General features: G+C 36.9%; 1 protein-coding gene across 1 annotated transcript; it reads left to right on the top strand.

The window, feature by feature from the left end:
• The first annotated feature begins 322 nt into the window (after nt 1–322).
• LOC145115631 (uncharacterized) lies at nt 323–3684 on the top strand. Its single transcript, XM_079051971.1, has 5 exons — nt 323–565; nt 625–1149; nt 1497–1760; nt 3154–3414; nt 3517–3684. The coding sequence occupies exons 1-5, from the start codon at nt 323–325 to the stop codon at nt 3682–3684; spliced, it is 1461 nt and encodes a 486-aa protein (XP_078908097.1).
• The last annotated feature ends 8349 nt before the right edge of the window (nt 3685–12033 follow it).

Here is a 12033-nt window from a genome sequence, read left to right as displayed (position 1 = left end):
GTAGTTCTTTATCGAGCTCTTCTGAGGTTGTGGCTTTTAATCATCGAACACATTCTTGATTCATATTCTGTGTTTCATTTCTTTTTCCTGTTTGAATCTGTTCGATCTTTAGAGTTTTATTCTCAACAATTGGTATTAGAGCAGGAGACTGTGTAATCTATACGCATCTCTTCTGTTTAAAGAGTTTTTAGGGTTTTCGATATTAGTGAATCTGGTTCAACCGTCATTATTGTTATTGACGCTAATCTTTGATCTTAATATTACCCAAAAACTATTTTAGTTTACACATTGGATTCATACATGTTTTAATCGCTCTTTAAACATGTCAGACGATTCTCACGTTAACTCCATTAATCTTTCAAGCAACATTGGATCAACAACCATAATCCCTATTCTTTTCCTCAGTGATTATGAAGTGTGGGCGTTGCACTTTGAAGATTACGTCTTAGGGCTTGAAGACAATGGTTATATGATATGGGAAGCCATTACTGTCCAAACGTTTGCTCATACAGGAACAATAAGCGAAATTAAAACTCAAGCTGACTACAACAAGCTTCTTCTTGATGTAAAAGAAATACCACAATATGAGAAGGATAAGCTGATAATTAACGTTAAATCAATTAGGATCATCAGGTTTGCTTTGCCACTAGACACTTTTCGTTTGGTGAGTTCATGCGACACAGCAAAGCCATCTGGGATAGGCTCAAGGAACCATACTCAAGTGATGCTGATCTTGAGCATTCTACTCAAACTCTACCGCTTTCAGAGTTTGGAGCCTTTGTACAAAAGCATGAAGAGAGTCTATACCAAACTTTCAGTCGCTATAATCATCTTCTTAGTAGGATGATGAAGCACAAGGTTAGACGTGAACTAATTGAGAAAAAAGTCATGTTCATGAATGGGCTAAGATCTGAATGGAAGGTTGTAGTTTCAAACTTCAAAGCACACGAGCAGTTCAAGAACTATACGTTGGAAAAGCTTGTTGGAATACTGAGGTCACATGAAGATGAAGTGATGAAAGAGGGGAAGTTAGTTTCTGGGATGGGATCACTGGCCGTTGTTGCGAAGGGTAAAAAGGTTGTAGATGATGATGGTTCAGAATCTGATCTCTCCGATTGTGAACTTTCTAAGGAGGAATTTGCTATGATGGTGTGTAATCCAAAGAGATTCTCAAAAAAGAACTTCAGTCGCAACAAAAACTGAAACTATCAGGGCAGTTATAGCTCTGAAAAACAGTAAAGAAGGAGAGTACGAATAACTCTTAGAAAGAAGAAGCGAAGAAGGATAAAAAGCTTGTGGGGGACTCCGACTATGATTGTTATTACTTTCATGGCAATAACTATCTAGCCAAAGAATGCATGCTGAGAAGAATGAACGAGAAAAAAGAGGCAGAGGATGACGAGACATACTATCTTCGAAAGCTGGAGGATAAGTTTGGATGACGAGACATACTATCTCCGAACGCTGATAACACCATGCCTGCTTTGATTGTGTAGGAAAACGAAGTTGAAGATGAGTTTGGCAGAGTTGAGGTCTGGTCGAATTCCTTTGAAGATGAAGAGGTTCACAGACCTACTTATGGAAGTAGCTTCGTGCCGAAGGATGAAGTTTTGCAGTTTAATGGAAGGTGTTTGATGGTTACCAATGAAGTGTCAGAGATGAGGGGATATGCAACTGATGGTGGACGTAGCATTGATAGTTGTTTCGCTGCGAAACCAGTTCTTGAGCAGATAAGCGAGTGCGAGCAGGTGATTAACAAGGTAAACTCTATTATTGACTCTCTGAATATACATGTGTCTAGATATGAAACTGAATTGAATGACTTAAAATACACATTTTCAAGTTTCAGTGATAGTCTAAAACGAACTCGTTTAACAAATTCTAACATAACTGATGAACTCGGCATGGTTTCATAAAAATATGAAGAGAGGCGCATATGGATTGAAAAATTGGAGTTTGATTTGTCTAGATCTAGGGATGAGTTAAGCTATTTGCAAAGAGATAATTCGATGCTTTTGAAACAGAGAAACATATTTTGTTTAATTCCTAAAAGGCTTTATTTCAAAATCACCCAGTTACATCTTGATTGTGTGATTGGTAAGAAAATTCATAAAATGATTTTGCCATTCCTTGAATTAAAAGAGGACGAAATAGATGCTGACAGCTACAGATGCGAATCCATCGTCTCATCAGGCGAAGTTTCGGATGCATACAAAATAGGAATGGACAAAATCAAATCTTACATACAGTCCAAATACCACAAAAACATGCTTAAACAACTTTTGGATGAAAAAGACAAAGAGCAAATTAAATCCAAAACTGTACAGAAGTTTGACTCATTAAGCACCAAGTTGAGTTCAGAAAATAAACTTGATGTTGAAAACGTTTCTGAATTCGATGATGAAATTGATATGAGTGAAATCACTGTGGATGATGAAGTTGACTGCTCTGAATTTTTTTAAATGCGAACCTGAACCTGCGAAAGTTTTAATCTCTGAAAATTCAATTGAATTTGCATGTTTTTCTGATGTTAAATCTAAAATTTTAAGAGAAAAAGCAACTGTTTTTCCAAAGGTTCAAACTGTCCCCAATCAAATTTTCGCAACTAAGGGACTGAATAAAAATCAAATAGCAGAATTAATGTCTATGGTTGAAGACGACAATAAAGATGGTTGTGATGAGTTTTTTTGGTCAGTTCCAATCGATTATGCGGCTGAAACCAAAGGCCTATCTGAAATAACCTCTTAGAAAACAAAAAGCAGGTACATAGCAGATCCGTTGAACAACGTTAATTCATGCTACGAAAAAGGGAGTCCAAGTGGAACTAAGAACGTTCCAAGTGACACATCGTCTGTTCCGATCGAAACCCCTACCATAAAGCCAAAACGTAGGGCTAGTATTCACAAATCTTCTGAGTAGTTTGCAGCTCAAAAAAGCCAAAGGAATGATAGATATAACAAAAATCTCAAGGAAATAAAGCAGTTCTAGCAATTTAAGAATCCCAACTTTGTTCATAAAGAAAAATCCAATCCAAATGCGAAAGTCTCTTCACCTGCGAAACCTAAGAATTTTCAACGAAATCAATCTCCACAGGTTTCAAATCAAAATTTTTTTCAAAAACCATTCTTTTCAAATCATGCGAAACTTGTGCAGAAAAGCAAATCTCACTTCTCTTCTAACACGAATGCTTCACATTCAGCCAAGACATCGCAAGATGTTAAAGGCAAAGGAAAGATAGTTTCAGAGCCTAATGTTCCTCTCAAAAGATCCAAATCTAATCCCAAGATAGTTGAGAAGAAAATTGTCAAACAACAAATCCATAATAAGAAAAGGAAAATATCCTCTAAGGATATGAACCTAATAGAAAATAGGATCACAGTTTTTCAAATTAAAGGAAAAGATAGCACCACATTGGTAAAAATATCTTACTTAGTTGATGTTGCTATTACTTTTCATGTGAAAACCTCACGAGGGCCCAAACAACTTTGGGTTCCTAAATCTGCTTGATTTTTGCAGGTGATTCGTGATGAGCAGTTTGACTCAGAATGGTACATCGACAGTGGCTGCTCGCGTCACATGACAGGAAGAAATGAAGAGTTATTAGAGTTTAGAGCACTGAAGGAGGGAGGAAGAGTAAAATATGGCAATAATTCTCTTGGAGAATCAAGGATTATGGGACGATAACAAACAGAGAGTTTTCGATTCACAAGGTCGTGTATGTGGAAGGACTACAACACAACCTCATTAGTGTTTCACAGTTGGTGGTAGGTACATGATTTAAAGTTTCATTCGACGACGAAGGGTCATAAATCATTGAAAAGGCAACCAAAAATGTTCTATTAAAGTCAAAGTAAAAAGGAGAAATGTCCCTTTTGTATCTGGGTTGGGCCTGTCCACATGTCATTTACTTTTAGGGTTTTACTATTTAAGATGTATTCATGCATCATGTATTAGTTAATCGTGTCAAACCGTACATAGCCTCTACAGTAGTAGTTCTTTATCGAGCTCTTCTGAGGCTATGACATTTAATCATTCGACACATTCTTGATTCATATTCTGTGTTTGATTGCTTTTTCCTATTTGAATCTATTCGATCTTTAGAGTTTTATTCTCAACAGTATATAAGGCTTTTCAAAATCAGAGTTTTGTTTAAAAAGCAACCACTTTGGCTCTGATACCAATTGTTGAGAGAAAAACTTTTGAGAAACACATGAACAAACGTTAGTATAAGGTAATAGTTGTGGGAATAAGTTAATCTCAAGGATCAAGTTAGCTCAACAATAATAAGTTAGAAGTGTTAGATAGTTAGTTGCGGAAATGTAAAGGAAATGTAAATGACAACAAGTTATAGCTAGTAAACATCAAAATAATTCATAACAAGGTTCGCAGTCAAACACAAGTTAGTAAATGTGAACAGTTTAAGATGAAGAGGATCTCGGATATTAGATAAGATGGAGATTTGGGAGAATGATATTTGTATTTCAGTGTTACACAAAAGATCGTGAAAGTGGATACAATTACAAGAAGTTACATACGTAATAAACAATTAGTATCCTACTGACTTAAGTGACCATGCAAGGTTCACTGGATAAAGCTAAGCTTAAACGCTAAGTCAGTTAACGTAACTAAAAGGTATTCATCATTCTTCACTGTGGTAGTCGTTGCGGTTCACTACGGTTCACAAAACAACTTCTTCAACTGCGGTAGTCAAACTTCAGTTGCGGCATCATCTCCAATTGCGGTAGACAGACAAGACTGCGAATCATTAAGTTAAAGAGGGTCACTTTATGTATCAACAATATTATAACTCATAAACTTAAGACTGATCCTTCTTTCATACTCGTACATCAAAAAAGAAGGAAGTTTGCACCTGAAAAGTACCTGATCATTCAAAACGAAATGGAAAAACTTCTAAAAACAGGGATGATCAAGAAAGTGAAGTTCCCAAGGTGGCTAGACAATGTGGTTGTTGTGTAGAAGAAGAACGGTAAATGGAGAGTGTGTGTGTGGACTACATGTATCTTAACAAGGTTTGTCCTCAGGATCATTTCCCTTAGCCACACATAGGCTCCATGATAGATGTGCTTCGTCTTATAGTGGTGAATAGGATTATGAAAAATCGCTATAGTACTCTCTGAATCATATTAAATTGGCACCCGCGACATTCTGTAACCATAGTCCATGAGTTGAGTCTTCATCAAAAGAACTTGGGAACAGCAGTTGGCTGCGGCCACAAATTCTGCCTCTACGGTAAACAAAGAAGCACAATTCCGCTTCCTTGAAGACCAGCTGGCTAGTCTTCCTCCTAAGAATTGGCATCCACCCGAAGTACTTTTACGATCTAATCTGCATCCTGCATGATCCACATCTGTGAATGCTTGAAGGCTAAAGTCATTGTCCGCAGGGTACCAGAGGCCTAACGCTTTACTTCCCTTTAGATATCTGAGGATTTGCTTGACTACTGTCAAGTGAGATACCTTAGGGTCAGCTTGGTACCGAGCACATAATCCTGTTGCAAAGAAAATATCCGGTCGACTTGCGGCGAGGTACATCAACGACCCAATCATTCCTCGGCAGGTTTTGTGGTCAACTGACTCTCCGTTAGGGTCAGCTGAAATCTTGTATCCAAAGGCCATCGGGACTTTAGCTGAGGAGCAATTGTCCATTGAGAATTTCTTCAGCAACTCAGTGGTATATTTTTCTTGATGAATGAATATCCCTTGAGGGGCTTGTTTCACTTGAAGTCGTAGAAAGAAGTTAATCTCTCTATTCATGCTCATTTGAAATTTACTTGTCATGAGCTTTGCAAAATCATTCACCATACCCTGATTTGTTGATCCAAAAATGATATCATCCACATATATTTGGACGAACATCAAGTGATTAACATTTTCCCTTCTAAATAACATGGGATCAATCACACTTCTTTTGTATCCAGACGTGACAAGAAACACAGAGAGAGTCTCATACCATGCTCTTGGTGCTTGCTTCAGACTATATATACTGCTTTTCTCCAGCTTGTAGCAATGGTTTGGAAATTCTATACTCTCAAAGCCTGGAGGTTGTTGCAGGTAAACTTCTTCCTTCAGTTCTCCATTCAGAAAGGCACTTTTTACATACATTTAATGCACTTTGATGTTCTTGTGTACCGCATACGCTAAGAAAATGCGTATTGCTTCCATTCTGGCTACGGGGGCATATGTTTCATCATAGTCAACGCCTTCAAGTTGATTGTACCCCTTGGCAACTAGTCGGGCTTTGTTTCTCACCATCGCACCGGACTCATCAATCTTGTTTTTATATACCCATCTTGTACCGATGATTGTGTGGCATGTTGGCTTCGGTACCAGTTTCCACACTTTCTTCCTCTCAAACTCAGCTAACTCCTCTTGCATTGTGGTGATCCAATTGGGCTCCATGAGTGCTTCTTTTACGGTTCGAGGCTCGACTGAGGACATGAAAGCTGCATAGTGACAATGGTCAATTAAGTCACTAGAGGAACGAGTTTGGATACCTGCGAATGGGTTTCCGATGATTTGACCCAGTGGGTGATCCTTCGTCCAAATGTGAAGACGAGTTTGTTTGTGATCTACAGATGAGGTAGAGGGAATATGTTAAACGTCAGAGGATTCTGTGATTGGAGATGGTAGTTCCCCTTCGACTTGAAAGTAGCCCGCAGAAGTATCTTGGACTGTAGGAGTTTGAATTACAGCTGATGAAGGAGGTTCCCTCTGAATTGAGGATGGGAGTTACCCTGAACCGAAGATTGTTCCCCCTGAACAAATGACATTCGATTCCCCCTGGATTGATGAATGAGTGATAACCCTTGAATATGATATTGTTTCGATGTTCTGAACTTCTTCATCCTCAGAATTTGAAGAAACATTTGATTGGATAATGACCTGCGGGTAGAAACCGAAGCTGCATCTTCTAGTACTGGAACCTCGATGGTTGTCACTGGAACCGAAGTTGAGCTTTCCCCCTCAACCGGCAAGGTGCAAATATTAAACGACAAGTCTGCACACAAGGTTGGGCCAGATACCTCAGCATGTTGTTGTTAGGCTACCAGAGACGCCAGGATTTCGGAGAGATGAGTTGTGTCACACCCCCAAACCAAGGATGGCGGAAACGTCTGGGGGTGGAGGACTTCATGTATAGTATCACAATAACGAGTATAATAGTGCCCAAAGTAAATACAACCATCATAAATATAATTGAAAATTTTATACAATAGTATGTGTTTGGCGAAAATGAAATGTTTGGCGATTTAACGTCCCATCCTCAAAAGCGGTTGATTTCATGTTTCACTGAATTCCTGAGAATACAAGTAGTTTGAAAAAGCGTCAACAATTAAGTTGGTGAGTTCATAAGAGTTTTATTTGAGAAAGAAGTTGTTTTCCTTGTAGAAAGAGATAGAATATTATTCTAGAAAATTTAATATTTTCCTATGTTATGCAATAATGTACCCTAGAAAGACCCGTAGATTCCTTCTATAATTACCCAGTGTATATAAGTTATATAAAATTTAAATTAAATAAACCGTCGAATATAATGGGTCTGCCCTAGCTCCACAACCAAAGAAGGAACAGGAAGTAAGGCGGGCCCACCAATTCTAGGTCGATTTCGACTAGATTCTTATATAACGCTAGCATATACACTTAGCAATTATAGCTGAAGTCTAACAATTCTAGATGAAATGTAGTTTTGATAGAAATATGTTTCCAAAGAAAATCCAATATTTTCCTTATAAAAGTCATGTAGTCCTAATTGTTAAGACAGAGAGTATGTGTGTGTTTTGTGCTTATAATGTTCATAATGGGAATGCGTTTCCAAAGAAAATCCAATATTTTCCTTATAAAAAGTCATGTAGCCTTAAGCATCAAGACCGAGAATCTACAAGTATTTTTCCATACTTAGAGTGATTCATGCAAGTTTAAATCGGCATAAACACGTTTAATTTAGAAGTAAAACCCCTTTTCAAAGTAAAATTTTTCATGTAAACTTGAAAGATTGTTAACTCCCTATGTGAGTCGCTATAACCATACTACGACAGAATAACCTGCTTGCGACGTTCTTCAGGAGTCGGAATCGAAATGACACTTGTCACCCCCGATCGGCCGATCGGACTTATGCAAACAGCGTGGGTGTGGGTTGTCAATCCCAATATAGATCTATACATAATTATCACGCTCTCCCTACAAGAGACTCTGGTTATAACTAATTCAGGATTTTCTGTGGTACTGAAGAGTACCCCGAAGGAGAATGTCTCACAACTTACGTTAACTAGTTTACATATAGTTTTGAGTATAAAACCTCTTCCGTGGAGGAAGTGAAATCACCTTTTATGAAAATACATTTGTGATGTAAATCCGTAAACTATTACTATTATAGTTTATCAAGTAGTATATGAAAAAGCCATTTGTTTTTAGAGTAAAACCTTTTCCATGTAGTATGCTTTTATCGAAAATTCACAAACTATACTTAATGTAGTTTATTATATGTGTTCGAAATGAATGGAGGAAAAACCTTAACATGAATTACTAATTTCTTTTTATGATGATAAACTAACAAGAATGCATCCAAACATTGAGAAACTTATTGTTATGCACTTTGCTCAACATACTACAAAGTGTTATTAATAAGGTAAACTATGCAACTAGTTTTTATCCTTTCTGCACTGTTTTGAAATTATCATAGAAAACTCATACGGAGTCGAAAACTAACTCCGTAAACTCTGAGAGTTTAGAGAATGTGTCTAGTTTATTCATAATTTTTATTATGATTTTTAGAAGTCTCTAACTTATGTGAAAGTATTCATAATCACAGACTGGTCGGAATTCGTTTCTGAAATGATAGGCAGTTTTGTAAAAATCACCATAAATCGTAGAAAAATCATATGGAGATGTGAAAGTAGTCATTTTAAAAGTATAAACCTGAACTAATTGCATATTATACAGTTTTGAAAGATATTAAGTTTAAGTTGGGTAAAACAGTTCGTGAAAGATGTCAAGTTGAGTTTTGAATATGTTTTGGTGTTTTAACTTGTATTCCCCCCCTGAAACTTAAGAAAACTAGAAAATGTAGGGGTATGAACTCACCTTGAGTGATGACTTGAAGAGTGGAAGGTTGAAGTTAAGGAATATCAAGTCAAGAGCACTTGATGAACACGTGAAGACTTGGATGATCCTAAGAACGATTTTTGGCGTTAAGATATGAGTCAATGATCCAAGAGTGTTATGAAAACATGTAATAACACTTGAGTTAGAAGGAAATACTTACCAATAAGTGCAGTAGCAACTCAAGAACACTTCCAAAAGTGGCTGGAAGTAGAGAGAAAATAAGCTTCCTTGTGGGGTAAGAAAAGTGTAAAAGTGTGGAAATGATCAAAGTAAATCAAGGGCTCTTCCAAGGATTTCTGTCACACCCCAAAACCAAGAACGGCGGAAACGTTCAGCGGTGGAGGACGTCATGTAAAGTATCATAACAGTGCAAAGTAGTAAACAAGCAACAACATCATCCATTGCATTAAAAGTAAAGTTTTAATACATGAGCGTTCTTTCATTGTAATAAGAAACCAAAATATGTAAACAAAATAAAGACGAGTCTTGTCTATGCTCCGTCTTCTCAAAACCCTGGTCATCGTACCTGTCTACTGGTGACCTGAGAATACAAGTTATTTTTAAAGTGTAGATCAGCATAAAGCTGGTGAATTCATAAGTATTATGGTGTCATTGATTTGAAAAGTTGTTATGAAAGACTTGTAAATGTTTGATGAAACATTTAGTATAAGTGTGAAAACCCTAGAAGATCCCATATTCCCTACTAGTATAAAAAGTAGTCTTCTACCAAGACCCGAATGCTTTGAAGGTTTGCATTTCTGTATCAATGAAGATTTTTTCCATGTGCAACTACTATTATAAATATATACTCTACCTCATCGTTTATGTGAATGTGTCACAAAATAAATGTAATAGGGAAAATTATATAATCATTGAAATCGTATCCTTTTGCCTTAGGATAATCACGGCGTGGAAACTCGCTGAACAGTACAACCGAGAACATCCGTCGATGAACAGGTCCCGCTGTAGCTAGCAGCCAGGTGTAGGATGGTCAGTCCCGTATAGTATATACATAGTATTTCTCTCTGTATAGATATAGTATTTCTCTCTGGATAACATGTAATAGTATCTCTTCATATAGTAGTATAGACTCATGAATGAACTGACTCTTGTGTAATTCCTTGTAATAGGAATAGTAATTTGTATCCCCTAAACTATACCTAGAATAGTTTACTGGAATGTAAATTGAATGTCCAAGTAGGTTTATACACCCTTGCTACTCAAGAGTGTTGGAACTGAAGAAAGAATGAAAGCTCTCATATCAATACATATATACATGAAACATAAGTGTATAGATATGGTTTTTAACAGTAAATTGAAAGAGGTTTTGTAAAACATTTAAGAGTTTTGAACAATAAATAATAATGACTTGATGTTAGTTTATAAAATAATTCAAAAGTAATTTGTTGATAACAAAGTAAAAATAACTGAAAAGCATTGTATTTATCACATTTTGAAGTATGTGAAATCAGTTGTTTGAAAACACAGTTATAAATCACATGTGATTGATTCTATAACTTCTTGTTTTCTACTTGTATTCCCCCCATGAAAGCATTTAAAATCATTTAAAAGATTGATTAATGGGGTATGAACTCACCTGTAGTGAGTGGTTTGGATGAACGGATGATGTTGGATGCTAAGTGTCAAGTGAAAACTTGTACACACACGAAGATCCTAGTTAACATATAATCACACATATATGTATCCAATTAGTCATTTAAACAACTAATTAATCATGTTAAGCCATCCTAGGACATGATTTACAATTTATTTAAGTGTTACAAGTACTAAGGATTGCATCTAAGTGTTGTAGAGCATTGCTATTGAGTTTAGGGTTCAAGGGTAAACTCCCTTGGAGTTTACGGTTTGGTGACCATAACTCATTGAGTTTACGGTCGTAAACCCATGAGTTTACGGCCGTAAACTCATGGTACTTTGACCATTTTGTGTTTTGAAGCCATAAAGATCATAAGAAGCATTCTTACTTCATGTTTAAGCCTTAGGAAGAGATTAGGGCACCATTTCACTCCTTTAGGGAGTTTACGGTCCTTGGACCACTTCTCCTTGGGTTTACGGCCGTAAACCCAAATGGTTTATGGTCTTTTGATGTTTTCAAGTACTAAGCACATCAAGGAAGGGGTCTAGGCTAGTTTCCAAGGCTTGGTAAGGGACTAGGGCCACTTTGGCCCCTTTGTTAGGGTTTACGGTTCAAGGTGTTCTTGGACCGTAAACACCTTTGATCCTTTGATCCTTTGATTCCTTGTGTTTTCTAGATGATTAAGAAGTGTAACAAGCCTTATAATACACTAGGGTAAGAGTACTTACTATGTAGAAGCTTGAAAAAGGTGCTAAACGTCCAAGAACACTAGTGTGTGTTCTTGGTGTTCTTGGTGAAACTTGAAGATCTACACATTTGGAATGATTTCATGGATGGAATCATGTGAGATCACTAGTTTAAGTAAGATATCAAATTTTTAGGGTAAGAAACACTTACATAGTTGAAGATCAAGAAGAAAAATCGGATGATACTTGAGAGGATTTGAGTTCTAGCTTTGAAATTGTGAAAAAGTGCTAAAAATGGCTAAGTGCCATATTTATACCCTTGGGGTTTACGGCCGTAAACACCTTGTTTAGGCCGTAAACTCCAAACTCTTGGAGTTTTGGGACTTTATTGATGCACAATAAACCATAGGGCATCCTCTCTCCTGTTATTTCCTGAGGTACTAACTTCTAAACGCTCAAACTTACTCCAGAAAGCTTGAAAGTTAGCAGAAACTGTTTTGACTTCTATTGAAGTGAGTGGTTGTACTGAATAGAAGTTTCGGGTTGTCACAATTTCTTTATATAGATGTGGCTGGAGCAAGTTGCAAATATGATAGGATGTTTGCCTTGGTTTGTGTGATGTGGATAGGGT

This window comes from Lactuca virosa, chromosome 5 (assembly GCF_052849685.1).
Source record: "Lactuca virosa cultivar CGN04683 chromosome 5, Lactuca_virosa_CGN04683_v6, whole genome shotgun sequence".
Taxonomy (NCBI): Eukaryota; Viridiplantae; Streptophyta; class Magnoliopsida; order Asterales; family Asteraceae; genus Lactuca; species Lactuca virosa.
The sequence above is the reverse complement of the archived record's forward strand: the minus strand, read 5'-3'. Positions and strand labels throughout refer to the sequence as shown.